The 26,507-nt window shown below is 41.3% G+C and overlaps 1 protein-coding gene and 1 long non-coding RNA gene across 2 annotated transcripts in view; one reads left to right on the top strand and one right to left on the bottom strand.

Annotated features, from left to right (window-relative positions):
* The window catches only part of LOC119164912 (uncharacterized), an 86,483-nt gene that overhangs the window by 13,424 nt on the left and 46,552 nt on the right, over window positions 1-26,507 (bottom strand). Inside the window, exons 16-35 of the mRNA XM_075873282.1 lie at window positions 25,215-25,268; window positions 23,385-23,438; window positions 22,419-22,472; window positions 20,479-20,535; window positions 19,570-19,623; window positions 18,685-18,738; window positions 17,995-18,048; window positions 16,537-16,590; window positions 16,404-16,457; window positions 14,638-14,691; window positions 14,104-14,157; window positions 12,529-12,582; window positions 10,932-10,985; window positions 10,808-10,852; window positions 7,546-7,599; window positions 7,324-7,395; window positions 6,606-6,641; window positions 5,990-6,043; window positions 4,491-4,523; window positions 1,135-1,281 (exon numbers count right to left, since the gene is read on the bottom strand). Of these exons, the coding sequence (XP_075729397.1) occupies window positions 1,135-1,281; window positions 4,491-4,523; window positions 5,990-6,043; window positions 6,606-6,641; window positions 7,324-7,395; window positions 7,546-7,599; window positions 10,808-10,852; window positions 10,932-10,985; window positions 12,529-12,582; window positions 14,104-14,157; window positions 14,638-14,691; window positions 16,404-16,457; window positions 16,537-16,590; window positions 17,995-18,048; window positions 18,685-18,738; window positions 19,570-19,623; window positions 20,479-20,535; window positions 22,419-22,472; window positions 23,385-23,438; window positions 25,215-25,268 (1,146 nt within the window). The remainder of the gene's footprint in view (window positions 1-1,134; window positions 1,282-4,490; window positions 4,524-5,989; window positions 6,044-6,605; window positions 6,642-7,323; window positions 7,396-7,545; window positions 7,600-10,807; window positions 10,853-10,931; window positions 10,986-12,528; window positions 12,583-14,103; window positions 14,158-14,637; window positions 14,692-16,403; window positions 16,458-16,536; window positions 16,591-17,994; window positions 18,049-18,684; window positions 18,739-19,569; window positions 19,624-20,478; window positions 20,536-22,418; window positions 22,473-23,384; window positions 23,439-25,214; window positions 25,269-26,507) is intronic.
* LOC142771592 (uncharacterized) lies at window positions 1,169-16,285 on the top strand. Its single transcript, XR_012886009.1, has 4 exons — window positions 1,169-1,293; window positions 14,662-14,716; window positions 15,612-15,728; window positions 16,164-16,285. It is a non-coding gene; the product is annotated as an uncharacterized LOC142771592 (long non-coding RNA).

Below are 26,507 nucleotides of genomic sequence, written 5' to 3' on the forward strand. Positions count from 1 at the left end.
AGACCAGTGCTGGCCATCTGGTAATAGAACAGCTTATCGAAATGCATGGGGTAACTATATGCGCACAGGTGCAGGTACCCATAGAAGTTACAAAATGCATATCAGACTGTGTAATACCATGGACCACCATTCTGTAGTATTTCATGAAAGATGTTTGTGCTTATAACATTCATCACATTGCATGCCTCTTCCTTGAGAAAATGTTAGTGGACAAATTGAGGAGCTTCAGTCGAGAACTCTGGGGGACTTGTGTTTCAGGGCAATGGCTGCTTTCCAAGTCACTGATTCTGTATCTCCTCATGATGAGGATTCTAGTCCTCCTCGTTCTACTTTCAGCGGTCCCTTGGCCTATTAGCCTTCATCTTTCTGCATCAATTTTATCTGTGGCTCTCTTTCGGTGACCTTTTTATCCAATGACATCGATTCCTGGTTCCTGCAAAACTGCAATGTTGCAGATTTAATTTGCCATTATGCAAAGTTCACTTAATTTTGAAGGCTTTAGAAAGCAAAGGTTTAGTCATTTGTAATGGTATCAGTAGAGCCACATGATTAAAATTCTGTTGCATATCTGTCACACTTTCACTATGAAACTGAGAGCACTTTTGAGCGCTCGCAGCTACAGAGTGGTGCTCAGCATTAACAGTGCTAGCGTGTAGCGAGTGTTAAATTTCCACCACAATCAGATAAAGCTTAAGAAGGCCAGACAGTCATCCAGACTCTGTCATCCAGACTCTGTCAAAGCAGAGAGTGGATGACTCAAGTGTAGCAGCCATTCGCCTTTGAGACTACAGAAATGACATGATGTTCTCTGGTGCCGAGGTCACCAACATTGCGGATCGGCGACATCAGTGTAGAGCCCGTGCTTATTGGTGTAGGCTCGCGTGCATCCACCTTTAAGGTGTATATGCTGCCACCTTCCGAATTCATAGCCGACTGCATTCGAACGTGAACACCACAACTTGAATCTTACCATATAAATACACTATAAGTCTCCCTGTGACTGTTCGTGTCAGTTGGTGTAGCATTGTCACTAAGAAGAGAAAAATATTTTTTGCACATCTTTTTCATGTTCCCCTGTTGTTACAGGTCACGAAAAGAGAGATGCGGGTGTATAGTGGAGTGTGGCGTTTTTACCGGAGGTCCTGGCAGGCCTGGCATTCCTGGTTGTCCCCTGTTTCCCGGAGTGCCCGGCTGGCCTGGTGATCCATCTGTACCTGGCATGCCCATTTGGCCGGGAACACCGGGGACTCCACGTTCTCCTGGTGGTCCTCGTTCACCTGGCTGTATACATTTGTAAGTTCTCAATCGACTGACGGGGCAAATCTTTGAAAAGGGGAACTGCAGAACTTGCATGTGCAGACTGGTCTCATTTAATTTACACTATCAAAAGCTAAGGATCAGTCCCAACTTGTCTGATCTTAGTGCTTGCTAGATTAAAGACTTTCACTCGTTTTATTGCTCTTTTGTCTGTACTTTCTGAATGATTTTTTACTTTGTGGATGTTCTGGCCTTTAGCACAAACCAAAACACATGGAGGTCAAGACAGTCCAGACACTTTTTACTGAAATGTCTTTATTTGAAACACAGGATACATGTATATAAAGACATATCAGTAAGATGTGCCCGGACTGTCTCGACCTCCATGTGTTTTGGTTTGTGCTAAAGGCCACAACATCCAATCATTAAGAAAGTACAGACAAAGGAGCGATAAAACGAGTGAAAGTCTCTTCTTTATATATATATATATATATATATATATATATATATATATATATATATATATATATATATATATATATATATATATATATATATATATATATATATATATATATATGAGTAAAAAGGGTGTCTTTTTGTACCGCAACAAAAATCTACATCTGGCTTGCTAGCGCTTCCTTTCTTGAAAACTCGGCGCTGGCCACTTTCCGATCAAGAATGCTATGTCACGCTGATAATGCGAATCTTGTTCGTGACCTGGAAGTGCCAGGTGTGTGGCAATAATGCAAGGAAAGGAACGCAAAATAGACCATTATTTTTGTGGGCCACAGACACCATTTTTACTTAATCTTTTCTTAGAGTGATGGGTATACACATGTGCATACCGGAACATGAAGAATAGTATACTAAAAACCTTAAATAAAAAACTTGATATTTTGCACGACCTGATACTCTAAAGAAAAAAAATGACCGCTTATCTACGGGGTGAATGATTGAGAGTAGAGCGAAGCTTGGTGAACATGCCGCTGCCGCACCACCTCAGCCTCCCGTTGTCGTACGTTGGGATCTTGTCAGTGGCGCCGTGCAGCTTTACGGCATGCTTCTGCCTCGCGCGCTCGCAAATCGGGGTTTCGTCATTGAGTGCGAAGCGCCGCTGCCTTGCGTGCATGCCGCTCTACAGCTTTGTCCATCCGCCAACCTTCTGAACGTACGCGCGTGCCAATTCAGCTTTTGTTTTACTACACCATGCCCCTTAATGTATCGCGCTGCCGACGAACACGCGATCGCCAACGTTTGACGTCATTCTTATTTTCTTGCAAGTCCGCACATTGGGGGGGGGGAGGGGGGTTCATCTTCGAGCGCGAGCCACTGCCGCCTTGCATGTATCATAATTTTTATCGGCAAACCGTGAATTATTCTCTGGCCACATTCGTCCTTCGTCTGTCTGTCTGTCTCTGTCTGTTTGACACATGGACGGATGAACGCATGGACGAATGCAGGGACGCATGCACGGACGGACGCACGAGAGGACGGGCGGACGCGTGGACAGATGCACGAATGAACAGACGCACAGATGAATGGATGGACGCATGGACGGATGTACGGAAGCATACGCAAACGCAGCGATGGACGCATGGGCAAATGCAGGGACGGATGAACGCATGGATGAATGCAGGGACAAACGAACTGACGGACAAACAGGTGGACGCACGAGAGGACGTATGGACGCACGGACGAATGCACGAATGGAGGGAGGCACGGATGGACAGAAGAAAAAAGCGAAGGGACGGTCGGAAGCATGGATGGAATGACGAACGCTTCGCCCCACTCATCATCATTCACTCTATGGATATGCTATGATTTTTATTATTTATCATACTACAAGTAACTTCCTCTAGTATTGTACTATTTCCATTTTTCAGCGTATATGCATTTCGTTATATGTACAAGTACCGCCCTTTGCGGCCGGTTCAACAACTAACGAGAGGTGGCTACATACGAATAGGACTGGATGCTCAGTCCATGCCTTAAGGAGCTTCGCTGCTAAATTGATATGCATAATAAGGGAGAAGAATATGCCATTCTTGATCAGTGGAAAGACAAGGCTGTTATCTCACAAGTGTAGCATATTGTCGCGATGTCAAAGCAGAGGTCTTAATGCAAAGATCAAGAGAACACTAGCTGGTAGGTCTTTTTAATACTGTGCGCAAGCACATTCTTCTTGTTTGTCCTTTCCATTTTCCTATATCATTATCATCATCATCAGCCTGACTACACCCACTGCACGACTAAGGCCTCTCCCATGTTCCACCAGTCAACTCGATCCTGTGTTTGCGGCTGCAACTTTATGCCTGCAAACTTCCTAATCTCATCTCCCCACCTAACTTTTTATCTCCCCCTCACCCGCTCGCCTTCTCTGGGAATCCAGTCAGTTACCCGTAATGACCAGCAGTTATCCTGCCTACATGCCCGATCTATGTCCATTTCTTCTTGATTTCTACTATGGTATCCTTAATCACGATTTGTTTCCTGACCCGGTCTGCTTTCTTCCTATTTCTTAAAGTTACCCCTATCATTTTCTTTTCCATCGCTCATTTAGTTGTCCTCAATTTAAGCTGAATCCTCTTTGTAACCCTCCAGGTTTCTGTTCTGTAGGTGAGTACCGGCAAAATGCAGCTGCTATATACCTTCCTCTTGATGGATAGTGGCAATCTACCAGTCATGATTTGAGAATGCTTGCCGAATGAGCTCCACCCCATTCTTACTCTTCTAGTTAATTTAATCTCGTGATTTGGCTTCACGCTTACTACCTGTCCTAAGTAGATGTAATTCTTTTGCAACTTCAAGCGCAGTTGAAGTACCAATGTACTTGAAGTTGTAAAAGAGTACATCTTCATACATAGCAATGGCATAATTGTATTGTCGTCTTTCTTGCTTTCTTTTGCTGCAATCATGTGGCAATATTTTCTTGAGGAAACTCTTTATAATTGGTCTCTGCAACTCAGTGCAGTGGGATGGTGCAATGTCTGATGGCAGAAAATGTCGCACATTTATGGCTTGCAGTCTGTTGTTATGTACTCGCAACAAACGCCATCGTGGCCATATTGAAAGGTGTCCTGCTAATGAGTCTGAATGATTTCGGCCAGCAGTCTATCACACCGGTAAATGCATTATCTGCATAGAGGGCTTACTGTCAGCCAGGCATTTGATCAGGCAGCATATTACTGAGACAGCCTCAGGCATGCAGAACACTGAAGTGTTTACAGTACCAGTCCTGGTGGTCCCATGGGCCCCGTCAGTCCCTGAAAAGAAGCAGTGCTACATTATAGCTAGCAATCCAAACTGGTGCGTCTATGTAGCTGTCACAGAGTGCTTTTCCAATGTCATGGTACATAAGGAGGCGTCATTAGACATGCCAGTGACACTCATGTGTGGTGTTGCTACTGTCTAGTAGCCAGAAAGAATACAAGGAATGTCCACCTGGCATTCGTTAGGTTTTATATTGTCGAGCTGCAGAAGTCGTCAAAACTTATGGAGCTCACTCAGACTCGCTCATTAATTATAGTTTGCCCTTTGGATTCACTCGGACTTGCGCACATTAAAAATTTTCTGAGACAGACTCACAGGGACACACAGTCACAAAAATTTTCTTCAACTGAACTCAATCGGACTCTAGCTCACCAAAACGCACCCCGATTCACTCATGGCTTGATATGAGTGTGAGCCCGAGTGAGTCGACTCATGAGTCCGTTATTCTTGAATTAACTTCTTGAATATTGTGTCTATGCTCTTTAAAACCAATATCTCACGTAATCGATGCTATTCTTGGCCCCGATAGATATAGTGCATCTTCGAATACGAGTTATGAGTAAGGCCATTTTTCTTGGAAGAGATGACAACATAAAATATATTTATCAAGAACTTCTGGAAGAGGGTTGGCAGGGGGAAGATCAAGGCAACCTCCTACTTAATTCGCACCTCTAATCAACAAATATTGAAAGGGTGTATGAAGGACACTGCTTTGGAATACGTGGGAGTAGTTGTGAGTTTAGGTAGGGCTAATAGTAATGCTGAAGGGTATATAGATACAATGATAAGACGGCAAAAGAAAGTGGAACTCACCGAGACTCACTCAAGAAATATCTCGCCCTTTGGACTCACTCGGACTCACACTCGGCAAAATTTTCCAGGGCCGGACTCGCGTGGACTCACACTAACCAGACTCACTCGGACTCAGGCTCGCGGCTCAATCTGAGTCTGAGTGATTGCGAGTGAGTCGACTCATGAGTGAGTTTGCCCACTTATGTCGAGCAGTTAGGCAGCTAGCTTGGATACGACATGCGAGGAAGGGTCTATAGGTGCAGAGGAGGCTCTCTTAGTGGATGGTTTACTTTATAGTATCGATAGAGGCTGCAGTGTTGTAGTAATTGTGGCTGTGCTACGCTTGCGGCATACAGGGTTGTCAGGCTACATTTATGCTGCAGTCAGTACGACACGACATTGGAAAGTACCGATTCCTAGAGTTGGCCAATCACGGCACAAGCTTACAGTTCTGTTACCCATCGCACTTGAGCAGAATTAAATTAAAACACAGCTACTGTGACATTGCATGTCAAATCGGTGCTTGTTCAGGAACTTATCCTATGAGATGTGCGATGCATGTAAAAACATGACCGTATGTCGTGCAAACAGCATATGTTGCTATGCACGTGTAAGCAAGTCCTACGGACTAGGAAATGTTCTCATTGAGGTTGAGCTTTGTACTGACCGGTCTGCTTGGTGCCACGAGGTATTCTTCTTTGGCTTGGTAGATGCACTCGCCCTGCAAGACAGTGCAGCTCACTGTCATACTGTGCTTGGTTACAACCTAAGAAAGAATGGCACTTCTGCCCACAGAACCGTGGTGTGCCTTCCCTTCAGTTCTGAAAAACAGTCGTGCTGGCTGGTTTCTGCTCAAATTGTGAGTGCACTTTCTCTCAACGAATTCAAGTACAATGCCCATTAAGAGTTAAAGGTTTGTCAATACTAGACCTAAGCATTATGTTTGGCTGAGCAGCGATGCCAAAACACCCACGAAATTAACCAGGCTATTGGAAGTTTCTGACCCAAAATTAGCGACAGAAGCGTCAGTCTGTATCGGCAAGTCAGCTATTTGGAACGTCCAAGAAGTTCTTGATGTCAAGCAAAAGGGTAAGTTCTATTGGATTTAACATGCGTGAAAATTTCCTGTAGTAGAGACAGCAATAGGCGTTGGCAGAGCTGATATTGTTTCTTTGGTTTTAAGCAAGTAAAGGCAGAGCAGTAGCTTGAAACAGTATTGAAGTTTGTGAGATTGTTTCCTCATTAAGTGCACAACCCTGGTACCTGAAAAAATGTGATTGTACCTTTTCACCGGGTTTCCCAGGAGGGCCCTCCAGTCCCTAAGACAAGAAACGGCAAATCCGGATTAGCACGACATTTTAATGTCGTGGCGGCTCTAACGAATGCAGCAAGTGGTTCATATATCATGTGCAATCAAAGGCTTAATCGGCTATGCCTCGTGAGCTGTTGGCAGAACTGTGTGGGGTATGGCTACTGTGTGTAATGAGCCCGCAATAAAAAGACACGGTTCCCACCCACCTGGGAGTAATTGGCACAATCCTTATGTAATATAAAGTTGTAATGGAGTGACAACTACATAATTGAAACACTGAAATTAAGAATCTGTGATTCTTCTACTCAGTTTTGGAGATGGAAATGTATGGAAGCTTTGTAAGTACAGCACAGTCATGGAAGTCTGCCTTTTTTCATTTCAAAGTAGAGTTGTTCTTGTGCAGCATTGTTATGAAAACATGTGGTTGTGAGATCGCATGAAAATGTAGTATCTATGTTCACTCCTATACTTCTCGCATGAAAATTACTGTTTTGGCCGATAGTACAAGCGTTGTGCTGTGGACTGTGGTCAAAGAATTGTGTTGCTCTTGTTCAGTGCTAAATAGGCACAAACCTGCATTGCCTTTTGCACCATAAACTCTTCATAACTCACAATGTTAAAGTAGTATATGGTTTAGTGTTAAGTGAATTGCATGAAGCAAAACTGCAGTAAAGGCACATGTACGTTACCCGAAGCCCTCTGGGCCCCATGATACCTGGCAGACCATGGGGCCCTGGATTTCCAGGTGGTCCGGGGGGACCCTGTAACATGAACAGCGAGGGTTTTTTAATTTTTTTTTTGCATATCAGGTAATGAATGAAAAATCTGAATTTTTTTAAAGCTTTATTGGCTCTACCAAGTTTAGGTTTAACTGTGTTCATGTTTTTAAACACAATTTTCAAAGGAATTACCTGCGGTCCTGATGGCCCTATTGGTCCCTCTGGCCCTTGTAGCCCCTTGTCACCCTGTCAAAAAGGGCATGGTGGAATAGATTATATTCTTGGCTCCTACAACCACTATTCATCGTCACCATCATAATCAGCCTGACTATGCCCACTCCCAGGCAAAGGCCTCTCCCATGATCCGCCAATCAGCCCGATCTTGTGCTTTCTGCTGCTACATTATACTTGAAAACTTTTAAATCTCATTGGCCCCACCAAACTTTGTCTCCCCCTTATGTGCCCGGCCCATGCCCATTTCTTCTTCTTGATTTTAACTGTGATATCCTTAACCCCGGTTTGTTCCTTGACCCACTCTGCTCTCTTCTTGTCTCTTAAAGTTACATCTATCATTTTCCTTTCCATCGCTCGTTGTGTTGTTCTAAATTTAAGCCGAACTCTCTTTGTAACAGGTTTCTGCTCCGTACAGGCAAGATGCAGCTGTTATATACCTTCCTCTTGAGGGTTAATGGTAGATTACCATCCATGATTTGAGAATGCTTGCCGAATGTGATCCATTCCATCCTTATTCTTTTAGTTACTTCACTCTCATGGTCCAACTTCGCCCCGCCGCGGTGGTCTAGTGGCTAAGGTACTCGGCTGCTGACCCGCAGGGCGCGGGTTGAATCCCGGCTGCGGCGGCTGCATTTCCGGTGGAGGCGGAAATGTTGTAGGCTTGTGTGCTCAGATTTGGGTGCACAATAAAGAACCCCAGGTGGTCTAAATTTCCGGAGCCCTCCACTACGGCGTCTCTCATAATCATATAGTGGTTTTGGGACGTTAAACCCCACATATCAATCAATGGTCCAACTTCGCGGTTACTACTTGTGCCAAGCAGACATATTTTTTTACAACTTCTAGTGTCTTTCCACCTATCGCAAACCCCTCCTTTCTGCCGAGATTGTTGCATATTACTTTAGTTTCATGCAGATTAATTTTCAGTTCAGGCCTACTCCTTTGCTTTCCTTGTCCAGTTCAGTAACCATGAGCTGTAATTCGTTCCCAAATAGCGTCATTGAAATATGATGTTTTACTATTAGGGGGGGGGGAGACATGAAGTTTGACTTAATGACTCTCTATGTGATCAAATTAAACAAATGGGATGCAGTAATACAATTTAAAATTCATGGATGTGTTCCTTATTTATGGGTCATACTTCTTATAAATATCATTGTTTCCTGTGATTTCATTGATTTTTTGTCATTTGTCACACATTATAGACTGTCCTGGGGCAGGTGTAGTTGCTGCTTGCTAACTAACTACAAAGAAAAGGGTAGAAAAAGATGTGCCTTTATCTTGTCCTCTGTGGGTTGCAATACGGCCATAGGTCGTCAAAAAAAAAAAAAGTAGAGCTTACCCAGGCTCGCCCAGGAAATATATTTTGCACTTCAGGCTTACTCGGACTTCGACTCGCGAGAGTTCTTGTCAGCAGTACTCACTCGCACTCTAGCGTGGCAAAATATTGTTCACCTGGACTCACCCAGATTCACCGCTCGATCTGACCCCCAGTGGGCCGATTCAAGAGTATGTTAGCCAGTCTGTGGTCACAGCTTACTTGTAATGTACATTTTTACAAATTCTGGACATACTTCTAGCTTATACACTTTTGCTGCAGCTGCGTATACTGTATTTGTGTGCACAGCAAGTATGTGTATTTATACTTGTGGTTAATTTTCATATTTTATTTGTGGCATTGACTCGGGAACAACGGGATATCTTACCGGTTCATTATTGATGCTACGGAATTTAGATTAAATTGTGTTTAAACCATCATGCGGTACTGAATTGCCCTCCTCCTATTGAAGAACAATGTAAAAAAAAAGTCATGATACCACTTGCGAGCACTTCTTAAATTCAGCCTTTGTTTGCTGATGAGGCCCTGCCTTTTTTGGTGGGCCCATTTCACCCTGTATGTGTGTTACATTGCTTTTGGGCTATTTACAATTTACAATTACCAATCTGTGTCATTTGTGTATTCGTATCATTAATTTTTCAGCATTGTTGCCATTCCTTTGTGTGTGGATTAGCATTTAGCATTTCGTCTAAGCAGTTAGAGCATTGTTAGCTCTTAAGAGATAACAACAGCAACTCTTTTCCTGTAATTCGCTGGTTGTAGTGGCGGATGTTCCAGGTCAGTAGATTTAAGTACATGTGCTTATTGTAAAGCCGTGTACTGAACGGCTGATATGTTTTGAAATGTTGTGGATAGCGCTACAGGTTTGCGAATGAGGCTGTTTTGACAGTGTTCATGAAGTGGAGTGAGCTGGATTTTTTCTAACAGCCGGCAAACCTGAAGGGTTCCAGGTATTGAATCCAAATGGTGTCCTATTTGATTAAGGCCCGTATTCACAAACCAACCTCAACCTTACCTCGAGTTTTCCTGATCGGCTTTAAGCCTTTATTGCACTTGATGAATAAAGTAGGCCAGTATACATGAACCAATCTTGTTGTTATCTTTTACCATGTTACCATTTCTGTGCCAATATAACACACATAGATAGTACAAGAACTTGAAGAAAACGTGAGGTAAGGCTAAGGTTCGTTTGTGAATATTGACCCAATTTGATAAGACAGATGCTTGGGCTAGTTGGTGATTGGGAACCAACATATTTGCACAGTGCAAGGCTACGAGTAGCTACGACGTAACTACTCGTAGTCTTGCGCTCTGCGCTCTTTCTGTCCTTGTCTCTTCTTCTGTAGTTACGTTGTAACACCTCGTAGTCTTGCGCTGTGCAAATATGTTTATTGGCTCAAGTCTTCAAATCTAATTATTGCTATTTATGACTACAAACATTTTTTAATAAACAGTCTATGAATGTTCATGTCTACTGCACTGAAAAAGAAGAGAAGAAAAAAGGTTGGTGCAAAAGTATGATGAATGCTATACATACTGGCATATGGGCATAAATGATAAGCTTACAAATTAGTGGAACAGTCTATGTTGCCAGACTGTGCTAGCCATATGATGATTATTCTCATTCTAATGTCTTTTGTACAAGCGAAGAATCTAGTCTTTGTTACTAATGCTACATCTAAAGATTTAACACTAAATTGGTTAATGTTATGGCAAGAACATCACTCTGTAGCAGTTGTTTAATATAGCTGTTCAGTGTTTAACGACTACTCCAAATGTGTTCAATTCACTTCACTTTTGCACTTTTCAACTAGTATTTGATCATGTCTCGAAAGTCTCTTCATGAATAACATAATTTTACCGAACAATATATCACATCACCTCTGTGACACCATGTCCTGTCTTTCCTGGTCTTCCTGGAGGCCCCTGCATGCGGGGTCATTGAATTAGAATTTTGTTATCTGTTGGTTTTGTGTGCTAATGTGGTGATCATTGCTGGGCTTACGGGCAGGCCAGGGAGGCCTGGGTATCCCCTTGGTCCAATCGGTCCCACGGCACCCTGCATGAAACAGCAGACAGATCAAGCATCGAAACTATTCTAGTGGTGAGGTAATGGTTTGAACCATGGAATATTAAGCGCACTATATACAGTGCTTAGTACTGTATACCTCTACAGCGATAGATTACTAAAGAGACATATCGGCCTCATTCTTAACCCATTGGCTTCCATGGCCGTCCATCCACTGATCGGGTTGGCGAAGCCAAAAGCGCTTTGACTGGCAAATCACGGTCCGCTTAAAAAATGTTTATTTTTGACATTGTTTTATAGATGGCAGCACAGTATTTTGTATTTGCCTTTTTGCTTGGTATATTATCCACTAGATGGACATAGTTCATGTTTTTAGCTGCTAGTGTGTTTTTTTTAATCCTTACTGGAGAAGGGTGCACTATCCCGACTTTTTGAAGCATGATGTTGTGGCCTCACCAATGCGCCTATGAGCTTGGTAAGGGGGCTAATTTTTTTTTAGAAGTACTTGTTGCTGGGCTAGTTTGTTCGTCATTTTGAGGGAAACTTCTAGACACACCTAAACCACCACAAGAAGAAAAACGTACAGAAAAAAAGAGCGTCACATCCTAGCAATCAATGTCAAGCAGAATACATCAATACTTTGTTGAGCTTGTGAGTCACACGGTGAAAATTCCGAGAGCTGAGGGGAGTGCGAAAGATGTGAAGTAGCTGTTAATATGCCCGTGTGCTTTAAACTTTTTCACACACGAAGATCATACTAAAGCACCTGATGCAGTCAAGCATTGTTAAGTGAATAAAACAAAGGTTGTTATTCTACGACGTTTGTTGCAGATTTTATTGCGGTTTAGGTGCACCGACCCAAGCCACCAGCAGGCGCGGAAATATTCTGATGGAATACCAGGTGGCGACGGCCGCTGAGTGTGCCGAAGCTAATGGGTTAAGGGGATACTAGTGTGGTTGACGAAGCTGAGAAAGCAGAAAGTGAACACCAGCATTTTGGTGGGGATATAAAGGTTAATGCGAGAGAAATGCACTAACCATTGCCTTTAATCGCTTCTCATTACCTTAATGGCTAAGAATGCTGATACTATGCATGTAAATTGTACACCTAAATGGTATTTTTGCTTGTTCCCTATGTTTGACCGGCTTTGCGCATGCATGCTGAGAATAAACGTAATGTCTAATATAGTTTTGGTAATTATTGTCGACCAGCAGGTCGCGGGATCGAATCCCGGCTGCGGCGGCTGCATTTTCGATGCAGGTGAAAATGTTGTAAGCACATGTGCTCAGATAGGGTGCTTATTAAGAAACCCTAGGGAAGGGGTCAAAATTTCTTGAGCTCTCCACAACTGCATCTCTAATAATCTAATGGTGGTTTTGGAACGTTGAACCCCACATATCAATAAATTAATTATTGTCAATTCACCAAACTCATTCTCTTTGCCTGCAAAGCCCTCATATCATCCCCCCATTCTTAATTAGCCGTCCAGCCCTCTACTGTGTCGGCTTTCATGCAACTTGGCCCTCCGCCTCTGAAGATTGCCAACCCTTTGTATAAATCATAAGGCCATACCTTCATTCCATCAGATCCAGGCTCCCCTTTTGGTCCATCAAAACCTCGAGGCCCCTAGAATATAGGCAGAAAAGCACTTCATGTCGAAGGGGTCCTGCTACGCTTTTTCATCTGCATTCTGCAGCACTGGAGTTCGTGTATGGCCGAGCAGCGCGATAAACACAAGAGTAATCAAAATCAGTTCATGGTAACGGAAGTTATGAACCTTCAAACTTCAAAACCACAGATGGCGGCAAGAAAAAAACGCTTCCTTTTGCATTTCACTCCCCCACTATCGTCAAACCATTTACAATCACCGTGTGCCTCTCACAGAGACGAACCAGACGACTCACCTAGTGGTGTTTCTAGGATCATTTTGGCACTGTTTTCACATTTTGATATTTAGAAAAAAGACCTCTTGTATCTGAGGAAGTATAAAGAGTGCTTTTTAAATTTTTAGCGTACAACAGTGTGGTTATCTGGGTCGATATGAATATTACGCCTGACTTGTCGCATCAAACCAATCAAACCACATGACTATGTTGTCACTCCCACGTGGTGAAGCATCACTTCCGATCACAAAAATAGTCGCTGTTTGTCGCTCTAGTTTTAAAACAGTGTGGTTATTCGTAGGAATAAAATTTTAACAGCTTCGTTATGGCGTTGCCACTTGCGCAACAATATCAGTGCATGCCCCAGTTTGAGAAGAAGTAATGAAGACAAGACGCTTAATTTGTGCCGCAGGGCCCCTTCAAGGGTCGAAGTAATAATATTGCAGCAAGAAATTTAAAAGAACCACAGGGTACTAGAAAAATTTTTTGCAATTAATGGATGTCCCATTTAGTGAGGAGGATGTACAAATGTGTGGAATTGTCTGCTGTAAACTAACTTAGCATTGTTAGATGTCTAAAGTATAAATAGTTGATTGTATTGGACAGTTTATTCAGTGGTATAGAGCCTGTTTAACTGCTAATAAATAGACTGGCCTTTGCTAGTTCGTAAACGGGTACATCAAGGCAATGCTGGTGACGGCATTAAAAAAAATGAGAATGTAGGTCTAGTTGTTTTGTTTGCTGGAGGGACACTTGTACAAATCCAGTCTTTGTCAGTGTTCATTAATGAAGACTTTCTAACTAGAAGACGGGTGTCACGAGGATATATTTTAGACTGTTCCTTTTTTTTAATGAAGACCTTTAGAGCTTGTTTTTATGGTTTTGAACAAAAGCGTTTGGCATTTCTTAGGTGCAAAACTAACAAATTAAGAGACTGTTTTATTTCAACGGTTTCTATTAGCTAAGATTCTACTTATTACCTATATCTTGCTCTACTTGCACCTACTGTAAGCTTCTCTATAAACTCATCTGGTGAAATCGCTGCAATATCTCTCTCGCAGTGACCGGAAGCAGTTTTTGTGAAGCACACTTTATTAAAGCCTAAAAGAGTACTTTTAGCATTGTGGTTTTCTTGGTCAGCTATCAAAAACAAGAACTATACAAGAGGAAAAATATTAAATTGCTATAAATCTTGTTTTTTAAGTTTGTCTCTGATAGTGACTTTTTGCAAAATGCAAGTTTCTGCGGCTTGCATTTCACTCACTTGCTCGCCAGGTACGCCAGACACTCCAGGCATTCCAGGCTGTCCAATCTCCCCCTGGCAACATGAAAGGGAGAATTGAATATTATTAAATGTATAGGCAAGTGCTTTCTACACTCAAACGTCAATATAATAAACACAGACATAATGAACAATGAAGCAAATAAATTACAATAAAGCAATTTAAGAACAATGAAGGTTACAATGAAGCAAATTAAAAACAGTTTTGCAATTGATATGGCATTCGGAATAACATATTTAACGAATTTTCGAATATAACAAAGTTATTTTTATGTAAGATTCAGCTTTTGTTATAGTGAGGTTTGGGTGTAGTATTTCACATTAGTGTAACTGTTACTACCAGTTAGTTCTCTTGAGAAGCACTGCCTAATAGGTCTACTGATCGTACTGCACACATCGTGTTAATCTGTCAAGTTTCATTTGCATGCAACCCAGGCAGAACAGTATTATGGTTTACATTGTGACTTTAGCATTGGCTTGGAGGCAGGAATGTTGACATCATCCTATTCAACATACTTTTTCGCCTTTTTGACCACGCAGGCCCAAGGCACCAGCTGCTCCAGCGGGGCCCTAAAAGACAGGCGTTCAAGAACAAGTGAGCATTTAATGTGCATCATTGGTAACTAAGGTTTGCCAGCAGTATTCTGTCGTTTGTGTGGAACCTTACTTTCATGAAATATAATATTACGAGATGGTTTTAGGGTCACATTTGCTTTGTTAAAAGGACACTAAAGAGGAAAAGGTTTTTTTATTGGTTAATTACTCTTTTACAATTCCAAATCACCTTGTCTATTGCGAGAAGATGCTTGGTCAGCAGGAAAATGCACGGAAACAAAACCGGCAACATCACCTTGAAAGTCATGCAGCAAACGCCACAATGTCCTATATTTTTACAGTGCCTGCTTGCTCGTACTTAGTTCCAAATTAGTAAAAAAGACGTACATTGTCCTCTGAAAGGGCCATCAACTTAACATGCCACGTTTCAATGAATTTAATTGAGCCAATGTCGCCATAATACAAAAGATACACTTGGAAAGTCGTGGCGTCATCAGTGAGCATTTTTACATGACATTCAAAACTGAAGCTTTCACCTCGATTTTTTCCCCGCAATTAGTAAACCTATGAGAGTGAAATTAAGAGTGTGAGAGTTCTTAGAACAATTAATTTATCTAAACAAATTGATTGTATCATTTTAGTGACCCTTTAAGTCAAGAGTTAAATTTAATTGTTATTAAGCACTGCAGAAACTTGCTTGCAGAAAAGGCATTCATCTTTGTTGTACAAAGTGTAGATTGAGGATATGGATGCACTAAACAGCAGTTATCATGGACATTTGCTCACTCTGCGTTGTCATTTGTTTAACCTGTCTTCAGTTATACCATCTTGCACGTACTCCACACTTGTGCTGTGATGAGTTGACATTGCAGCTTCAAAGAGTGCCTTTAATTTATTCGTGAAACATTGATGCCAATCTTCGCATGCGACTACAGCTTTTGCAGTGGTTCACTACCAAGTCTTACTTTCGTGGACTTTAAGGAGCAAGATTAGTGGTAAAAATATTGAAAAAGAAAATAATTGAAGAGCACTGCCTCAGTGAAAGACAGCAGGTAAGTGTACGGCATATCATTAGTTTTATGCATGCTTTTCCGTTCATGCGGTAGGCTTGAAGAATACGAATTTCGGCTGAAATCTGTGTAGGATCAGACGTTAAGGTTTTAGACTATTTAGGTTCATGTACAGTAAAACACCGGTTATTTAGTTTGGGCTTAACGATTGGTATAGGTTGTAAACTACAAGCCAGCTTTGAAGTGCGAATTGCTACACAGTTGGAAACTCCCAAGTCCGTAGCTTTAGCTGAAAATATAAAAAGAAAATGATGATCAAATGAGATGTTTGCATGTCTTTCTTGATGTGCACAAAATGTTATCGGTGTAGTACACGTAAGTATACAAAGCAGTAAAATAAAAAGGAAAACCGCACTCTTATGTGTTTTTTCTCATGTGCTCGAAAAACAGAAACAAATTCAATAACCATCATTCCAGTTTTTTTCCAAGCCAAGCGGTAAACTGGTGGCAACGAAAACGGACAATCTCAGCAAGAGCGAAATGCTCCCTGCCAAAGATGCTTTACAATGAGAAATTTTTTCCGGGGATCTTGCGGTGAGCGTTCAATTTTAACATCTCATGCTTTCAGTTTGTCTTTCCAGAAAAGGCGACATTCTGTATAATGCGTGCCATAGATTTCAATGCAATCGTAAGTGGAATGTAGGGTACTGATCTCACAGGTAGTCCTATAAGACCTGGCTCTCCTCTTGCTCCATCGATTCCAGGTGGACCCTGGGAGTGGAAGTGTTTGGTTAAGAGATGTACCGGTATTGTGCATTTGTGACTCAGTTGTTAGTGAGGAGGAACTTACACGGTCACCCTTCTGGCCGGCGTCGCCTTGGTAGCCTCTTTCACCCCTATCACCCTGAAAGTGCAAAAGATGTGAGAGTGCTCAGTCTCACAGTTTCCGAGTTCAAATTGTTCACTGTGTTCACAGGATTGTGGGATTTGAATGTAGTGAGATAGCGATTCAGTGTTCTCTCAGTTATGCGAATTCCTCTATATAAGGGCTCTCAAACTGGTGGTCCGCAAACCTTTTGCTAGCCGCTCGTGGCTTTGCAAGGAATAAGCTTTTGTGGCTTTGCTAACCGTTATTCGCATTATTTTCTCGCCCATTGCGATTAACGAAGTGTTGGTTGAAGGAGCTACATAGAATGGACTGGTGTCAAGTGTTTTCTTCTTAGGCACGCCATATCATCACTATGTGTTAAAGCATGATCATCATGGTCATGGATGCAAACTAAATTTCAGAATTTTAGTCCTTTTGTAGAATGGTATGAATATCTTTCACGAAACCTACATCAAATTCCCTGTGGATGTGATCCATACATGAGATGGAGAAAGCATTCTTTCAAGTTGCCACGTGACATTTTGTTCAAATTAGCTCCCCTCTCCCCCCTCTTCCAAGCTCAGATTTTCTTCACCGTCCCGGTCTTTTTTTTTTTTTTTTTTGACGAAACTGCTAGCTGAAATGAGTTTGAGAACCCTGCTCTATACTTTGGTAAATATTAAAATATTTGTACCGTCTGAAGTCTGTAATAACCGTTACAAAACACAAGTTCAGCCCTGTTTGCCAGTTACTAAATATGATCCTTGTGCACTGTATGTCTGTTTTTAGGGTTTTATTCTATAGTTTATGCTCCCGTTAACTCAAATTAATATTTTGCAACATCTGTAATCATTTGCTGACACTTTGTTTCATTGTGTGTGTGTGTGCTATTGTTATTTTCTTTTTTGGTTGTCCACTTGCAATGGTCCTTATAGGGACCAGTAGAATAAATTAACAAACAAATAGTGTGAAGGTTAAAATATCCTAATTTTGCTTGCGAATAATGTCTTCAGTTTAAATGTCCTTGTCGCATACTGAGCCTTTCTTCTTGTTTGGCACATTCTTTCTTGTCATAAGTAAAAATGTCAGACTCATTTCTGTAATTGCTATGTCAACACTTTACATCAAATGCTGTGAGTGCTTCGAGAGTGTACATATCTTGGCCATGATCGTAAACCACTGAGCTTTCACATGTAAGTTTACTTACATGCACTGTACCTGTACTCCACTAATCGTTATGACGGTATTGAATAATGGCTAAGACATTCAGTTTTCACGGCAACTCGAGAGAACAGTCATATCATCTGAAATCTGAATGTGGTGTGCTTACTTGAATCTGGACAATTTTTAGTTTGCGTAACTGCAAAGTTCAGTTCAACTACAATCCTATTATGGTTCAGCTGTATCGTGCATGATTGTAACTGTAAGGTAAGTGCCAACCTTTGGGCCTGCCACACCAGGAAGACCACGAACACCACGATCACCTTTTTCGCCCTGTTATAAGAGTAAATAAAATAGAGCGAGTACAAATCGTTACGTCGTCACCGTTCTTGTATGCTGCATTGTCTTACGTAAGAAGGTAGGCAACTTTTTCACAACTGTCTTAGCTTTGTCTAGGGAGGGGTCTGTGAACAAAGTCAAAGTCAGTCATTTAGTATTATTCTTACAATATAAAATTATTCATTTTATTCAATTAAATTGGAAAACAGTGACATCCCGGAGCATTTAATCACTTTTGCAAAACCCCTAGGGCAGTTTTCAGCCGCCATCTGGATGTGAAAAATATTTATTGATTGTCTTGATTTCGGGAAGGAAATTCCCTGTGCAAATAGAGACACAGTGCCTGAAAATGGTGATTTAGAGTTGTGAATGTTGAAGGCATTAAATGATTTCTTTTCAAAATGATTTAATACTGGAAATTTTTGTGATAATAGGGAGATACATCTGTTTTCTCTGAGCAGTTTTTTTTTATATATATATGAGCAAACAGTGCCCTTCATTAGTACCTTGTCTTAGTATTATGGTGCTTGTTTAAAATTTATGTGCACATAAGTGTAGATAATGTAGTCAAATGTGCAAAGTGTTGACACTAATGGGTTCAGATTGCAGCAGGATCAAAACACCACTTACCTTCTGACCTTCAATGCCTTGCGGGCCAGATATACCAGGGCTGCCCTTTTCGCCCTGCATGATCGTTGAAACACAGCTGTTCTCCTTGTACAATTGCCACTTTATGATGTGAGAAGAGTTGGCAACTTCTTTGCGTTGGCACACAAATAATGTGTGCCTCTATATTGTGCTGTATAATCTGGAGATGAATACCCATTCAAGTGTGTGGATCCTTCAAGTGTGTGGATCCGTCCATGAATCTGCCTCTTCTCAGTCCATATGGATAAATAAACAACTTTGTCAACAGAAGCTTAGAAGTAGAGAAGTGTAGAAGATTGTATAGTGTTCTTAAAAGGCCCTAAACCACGTTTCATCACTTTTTAACATTTCATGTAAACGCAAAGTGAATTCAGAATGGCATCACAGTAATCAGTGTGACATGCAGCTGTACTACGAGCCACGGGTCTGCCACATGTTCCAGAGAACAATCCCTTCTCCTATATGTACCTTTCAGTAATTCTAAGCATTGGCCATGACGTGACTCCACCATTCACGTGTGGTTGTGTTATCCGCAGAAAGAAGCTGTTTGTCTGCCCGCAGGTAAGCGCGCTCACCACTCGTCCTCTATAGCGTCCTCTATAGAGGAGTTCTCGGCCAGGAAGAGAGATGAGCTGACGAATGGTGCATAGTGAAGGGAATAGCGCAACAAGTGAAGGCCTCTTTTAGATAACGAAAGCAGGTGTGACTCCGCTATTATGGCACCACTTCCAAGACATGCTTGCGGCTGCAAGAATTTGTTGCAGACGCATGTTTGTTGAAGACATGTGCTCAACTGCTACACCAAAACTAAATTTCAACCACGGGATGTTTTAGGGGACCTTTAAGAAAGATCTCTTTGTGCTTTACCTGTGGTCCTGGTGGTCCGGGATCCCCAGGAACACCTGGAGGTCCAGGTAAACCCTGCATTTTGGGAATGACATTATCAAAAAACTTGTGCAAGGCTGAGTTTTCCAGCTAAGTGAAGATGTGAAGTACTAAGTTGAGGTAGAACAAAAGGGTGTCTTTAAAGCCAATGCATTCTCAAAGTTTGTTTCCTTGTAGTGATGTCTACTCGAGATATGTTCGTGTTTGGCTACTTCTGATGTTCACAGTTAAAAATGCGCAACTTCAAATTTACTGAAAATTACTCTTGCTGAGTAACGCTTACTGCACAGCTGCCTGATCTTATGTTCCAACTGCAAAATTTACACATTGCGTGTGCAGATAGTGTGTGAAAAATGAAAGAGATTAGAAAACAGAGAATATTTTTAAATATAAACCAAGAAAACCTAAGGATTTTTGTCTGTAAATTTTAAGCATTGTATTAAACATGTAACAGAGTCGATTGCAGATGTAAATCTAGATGAACCAAGTTTCAGAGATGCATTCATCTGGTATTCCTGTCGTCTTGCTTGTTTAAAATTTCAATTTGGAATTTTTGCTTATAAATTGCTATTTATATGCATTATTTTTAGTACAGGCATGTAGTATAAGGGAAGTGAATACTTAGTATAGTAAATAAGACTATAACAAATCTTCAAATGTGATGAAGTTACTTGAATTTCTCTCATCAAGGTGACTATGCAACAAATATATGTTTATTGTACATATGAAATGCTAATATGGTTATCTTCATGCCATTTGGAGCCTCAATATAGCATGATTTGGCTTCATTATGTTTGCTCAATTTGGAACACTTACATTTGAAATAATATTATTTGTGCCTTACTTACAATGTCGGTGTTGAGCGCAAAATTAAACTACTTCTAAACTCACCGGAGACAACGACCCTGTTCCCGTGACTCCTGCGAGACCGTCACGACCAGGGAGACCCTGGGGGGGGGGGGGGGGGGGAGATTATTGCTCTTTAAGAATAACAGCTGGCAGTGTCATTAATTTCGTAAAAGCATCTAACTAATTTCGTGAGTGTGTTTCATTACGGTCGTGCAGAATATTTCCAATATTTTTCAAACCACTTGGCCTTTGCCAGTAAATTTACGCAATCACAGGTATTCAAGGAGACAGGCTTGTACGTGCATTTATCACCCTTCATAATGGTTTAGTCGCTATGGTGCTGAGAGTGTGGTCCTGGGTTCGATTCCCAGCTGGGATGGCAATTAAGTGAGACTTGGGAGAAGGCTAGTTCAGTGAGACTTGAGAGAAGCCTAGGGGTGACGCTCCTTAGGCCATGGGTTGTTCCCTCCTCTGTAGTCGTTATACTAGTATGTAGACACGTTTAGTTTATGAGTTGCTCAATAGATGGCATTGTGTGTATGTGTCCTTGAGAATAATATAACTATGTGACGTTCATGGTTTTCACAGCATATCCACAGAGTGAATGATGATGAGTGGAGCAAAGAGTACGTCCGTCCGTCTGTGCATCTGCCTGTTTGCCCTTCCGTTCTTCTGTCCATCCGTTCGTGCTTCCGTCTGTGCTTCTGTCCGTCGATTCATCCTACCGTCTGTCCGTCTGCCCGTCCATGCCTCCGCCCGTTCGTGCTTCCGTTCGTGTGTCTATGCATCCGTCCGTGCTTCTGTCTGCCCATCCGTGTGTCCGTTCGTGCACCCAGACAGACGCGTGGATGGGCGCTTCGCCTCACTCATCATCATTCACTTCGTAGATATGCCGTGATATTTTTTTATAATCAACAGACCTGATGCACAAAGCCAAATGTCAGAGAGGACAGGCAAGGACAAGCTCTTGTCCATGTCCATCTGATCTTTCCTGCTTTCTTTCACACTTCAAGCTTTTTAGGGAAGCTACACTGGAATAGTCAATTTGATGGGCGTGACCACTTTGACCTGTCATCATCGGAACACATTCAGTTACTGAGAAAAGTGGCAAGCCATAATGTAATCGTGCAGGTCCATTTAACACAAGGCTGGATTCGACATAATCTAAGGGCTAATGGAATCACAGACGAAAGAGGACGTTCGGCTAGCGAGATAGGCCTCCGGTGCACGACCCCTTCAAGTCTGCCAGTATGCCACAATGTAATAAACACATTACTAAACATAACAGAGTTGGAGTTGGCGCATGGTCTGTGAGACTTTATGCATAATTTCTGTGAGTGTAGTACTCGTATTGAAGTGCATTCCGTTCCCCTTGTTTGTGCCGAGAGTTGTGGAAGCTCCATCCCGTCAAAATGATGTTGTTGAAAGAACCGAAAAACGAGGCGCACTGCTCGTCAAGCTCTGACCAATCAACGGTACCTGAAATTAATTGTCCCCTAAGTGGGCAGTTAAGTTCATGAATAGCTCCGTAGCTGTGATGGTACTTTTGGATAGGGGCAAGATGGAAAAATCATTGTCTTTTTAGATTTAAGCATACTCCGAAAATTGCATATAGTCAATGTTAACCTGCAGGCCTTAAGAACAATTTCTCGCTCAGCCACGTAATGAATCACTCTGCTGTCCTCTTTTGTCTGTGACAGTGTGCTTCGGCTCACCGATGTTGATCAAATGCACTTGCTTTGAAAATGCACTGAATATGCACTAAAAACAAACGGAGTATGTTCCTGTAGCATAAGGAAATATTTGGTGCGCAACTTGGGGTTAATTACAAACTTGGCACAGCGATACGTTTGATTTTATAGCTCTTTGTGAGCTCCAGTGTACAGTGATTTTCCTTGAGCAATACAAGCACTTGTACCAGAATATGCGTACATTTTATGCCATATTTTTTTTGTGAAGGAAGTAAAAGTTGAAGTACTAACAGGTAAACCACGGGGGCCGAGACTTCCCGTTGAACCTTTGGGCCCTGGTTCACCCTGCAATAAGACAGGAAGTGCGTCAGGAACAATATTCTGCCCCAGTGTGTTTTTTCTCACAGATTTCCCAATACTGCATGCTCGGTTTGCTTTTTAAAGATAACTCCAACTTGGCATATTGACATATATAATAGCATGCATATGATACCGCCATCATAAAATTAAATACAAGCTGTTAACACAATCACGATAGATTCCAACTAACTGGCCTAGCTTACCGTCTTACTGAAAATAAGTAGCCTGCATATCCCACGTGTAGTGTGCAACGTGTAATCTCGCTGTGACCGGTTTCCACCCTCAGAGTATAAGTTTTGACGTCTTGTAGTTTGAATTAATCCATCTTTACGAGCCTATAAATGCAACTATGCGTTGGAGTATTATTTCGTATTTCTCATGCTTGCATTTATGGCGACGTTAGCATGACCATGAATTCAAAAACTAGGTCTGAGTAGATTGTTACATGGACTTAGTATCAAGCTTGTTAGTGTAGTGTTGATCAGTATATGAACATTCTGGAACTGTAATCGATCTATGTGTACAGATGCAGGTGATCCCATTCCAGTAAAGACGCAACATAATTTTTCTCCTTTTTTTAAAAGAATTTATGCTGCTAATAAAACCACTGGCTGGACTTCTAGCCACTGTAGATTTGTCATGGCTGTTGCTGAACATCTGATGAGTTGCCTTCTAGAAGGAAAGCTAATGAGAATATGTTTGGATTTTATAACTATTGTGCCCTGTAATCTCTCTAAGTGTACTGCTCTGAATATTTGCATAAAGTCTGGGAGTAAGCATGTACTGAACACAATGTACCAATTTATGTTCATGCAGGTTAACAATATCTCGTGCTCATAATGTTTATTCATCTGCTCACTATTTGCATGCTGTGATAAAAGGTGAATCGTAATTTACCCGAAGTCCACGAGGACCTGTTGCTCCTGTGTTGCCTCGTTCACCTGGCTCACCCTGTTCATGGCAAAAACGAAGTTCTTATGTAAAACCACGATCTATCATTGTCTTTGTAGTCTCTCTATCCTGTTAGCATCAGTGACGCTTTCTCTTTCACTTCAAAAATTTCACTTAATTACTTTAATGCTTCATACGATTTTGAACAAACAGGTTCTGTAGTGTAACGGTATCAATAAGGACAGAAACATCACGTGAATGCAAAAACAATGAGTAATATTTGCACTGTATAAACGATGGACGTCTCAACGTTACGATGATGTTTTCAGAAAAGCTTTTTCACTAGCCTAATAAAGACAAGTCTTTTCTCCTTCTTCTTCTTCGTCTTTTTTTTCATAATTTGGGCATTTGGTTCGAGATCTCCTTGTTGGTGCAACTTTTAATCAACAGTAACGGTAACAAGTACAATATGGCACCCTCTCTAGTTTTTGTTCTCGCACCACCACGCTGGTCTAGTGGCTAAGGTACTAGGCTGCTGACTCGCAGGTTGCGGGATCGAATCCCAGCTACGGCGGCTGAATTTTCGATGGAGGCAAAAATGCTGTAGGCCCGTGTGCTCAGATTTTAATGCGCGTAAAAGAACCCCAGGTAGTCGAAAATTCCGGACCCCTCCTTTACGGCATCTATGATAATCATATGGTGGTTTTGGGACCTTAAACCCCACATATTAATCAATAAATCATCATCACTTTTCAATCCCGGGTCTGTTTGGCTGAAGTTACACCATCATTCTACCCACCATTGAATCAATCTTTGTAATTTTTCCAAGAAGAACTGTCTTATTTGCAAAGCATTAGCTTCTTAAATCATGAGCCAGCAATACTAACAAGTATTGGGAAACAGTCAGGTAACATTAGCCAGTGCTGAAGAACACTAGCAAGTATTGGTGTTCATCAAAGGGCCTTTCACTTTTTCTCGTTTTTCTCATCTGTGAGAACTTCCTGCATGAAATTTTCTTTTAAAAGTAATGTGTGTTGTAGTGTACGACTTTTATTGGTTATATCATGTTGTACAACAGTTGGTATATTCTACTTTACTTTACTAGAGAATGTTTTGTCAATTTTAGCTCTGAAATATTGTATTTTTTTATGTATAAGAAAAGTGCTGATACATTGGCTTGCTATAGAATGCTTTGCATTAGTATTAGACCAGTGGAAAAAGTACAAGTGAAAAGAAATGACGCTAACAGAAATGTATCTGACTCAAATAAACCATAATTAAAAATTTTATGAATAAATTCAGTAGACCTTGTCATAGTGAAGTTTCAGTTGACATTGAAATGTGTCCATTATAACTGACATTCGTTGTAATAATGTATTTGTAGCATGTTGATATTCATGGGACATTTTGGATTTGCATTGTTATGTTTCATAATTCACATTCATAATAATGAGGCTCATGTACAATGAGCTTTTAATCACATCAAAATTTGCCTTTGCCATTCAAATTTCTTTGACATGATTCAGTAAAATATCAAATTATGACGCACTAAGCTGTTAAGAACGAGTGTACATTAGATGCAAATTCTTGAAGTTAGCAAAAATGTGGAGCTAGTGATGCTGCTGATGGTTGTCTACCTTTTTCATTTTATTGTTATTTGATTTAGAGGTTTCAGCATGAAAAAGAGAGGAGTAATGGGGCACAATGTTAATACATAAAAAAGTAAATTAGTTTGAACACAACAAGTTCAAAGATAGTGATATAGCTCGACGATGTTAGACATTGTCAGTTAACATCTTGTAGCTATGTACATGTCAGCCAAAGCTGTGATGTTACCTTGCTTCCTGGCAGTCCCAAGGGTCCTGGCATTCCTTGCAATCCTTGCTCCCCCTATTTGGGAAGAATGAAAGTGCAGTTAAAAAGTAGTTCTAGTCTGCAGGAAAAATTGAATTCAATTCGCTCTGGAATGTGGTCAATAATTGTGCAAGACTTTAGCGAGCATTTTGTCATGGGTCGCGTTTCGATGGACGCGAAATGATAGAGGCTCGTGTGCTTGGCGACGTCAGTGCGCATTAAAGAACACCGGATGATCGAAATTCTTGGCAGCCCTCCGCTACACTGTTTCTCATAATCATATTGTGGCTTTGGGATGTAAAACCTTAGATATTATTGTTATGTATATTATCAGCACTTTGTCGTTGCACTAAATCTGCATTGTTTATCAATGATGTTCCACACTGTTTCACCAGTGTTTCAGCAAGGAAGCAGGTAGCAATACATCAACAAATGCTTCATTTAATTGCATCATGAGCTGTGGGCCTGCTTGGAGACGTGGGAAGCCTTTTGTCAGTTTAACAGTTCAGCTTTTTCTTTGTTACCACACCATCGAGTGCCGTGGAGTGTGTCATGTTTCCTGTTCATGCGAGGTGTTCCGGTACCAAATGGTTTAAGAAACCGCAGTAACCTTTGGAGGGTGCCCTTGCGAATAAATGCGCATGTGGTAAAAAGTGTGCTTGGGCTGCCACAGGTTCCCATGCATTCGAACAAATTGTTCCGGAAGACTTATCTATGTGGAGTGTAAGTTGAACAATGAATGTATACTTTCTACAGAGTTTCGGCTTTTTTGATCTGATATTTTAGATGGCTAGAGGGTTGTAGCCTGTCCAGTGTCCAGTATTCACAGTAATAGTAGTGATTCTGTAATGCCAGATTACTGAATGTTGGTAATGACATCTTGCAATGCTTCATTGCAATGCCTTGTTCGCACGATTTCATCTTCCCTGAGTGTTGTAAAAAAAAAAAAAAGATATTTAGAATATCAATTTGTCCATGACTGCATTGTTGCTGAAAATTTTCAGCCGCAGTGAGAGAGACGAAACTCAGTTGTCACAATAAAAGCTTTGTGTTTAGTTGATTTTTGTGCCATTAGATGTTGCCATGATCCCAGTGGTTCACAGTTGTTTCTCTGGTAATCTACGAATGACAAAAAGTGTGCACACTAAAGCACACGTTTTGACATCCACTACTAATGAATGCTAGAAAATAGAGCATTGTTCTGATCTAGACGGCAGACCAAACTTGCTAGTATATAAAAGAACTGGGAGTACTGACGCATGTCCTTCCTGCCTT

This window comes from Rhipicephalus microplus, chromosome 9 (genome assembly GCF_043290135.1).
Source record: "Rhipicephalus microplus isolate Deutch F79 chromosome 9, USDA_Rmic, whole genome shotgun sequence".
NCBI classification, from domain to species: domain Eukaryota; kingdom Metazoa; phylum Arthropoda; class Arachnida; order Ixodida; family Ixodidae; genus Rhipicephalus; species Rhipicephalus microplus.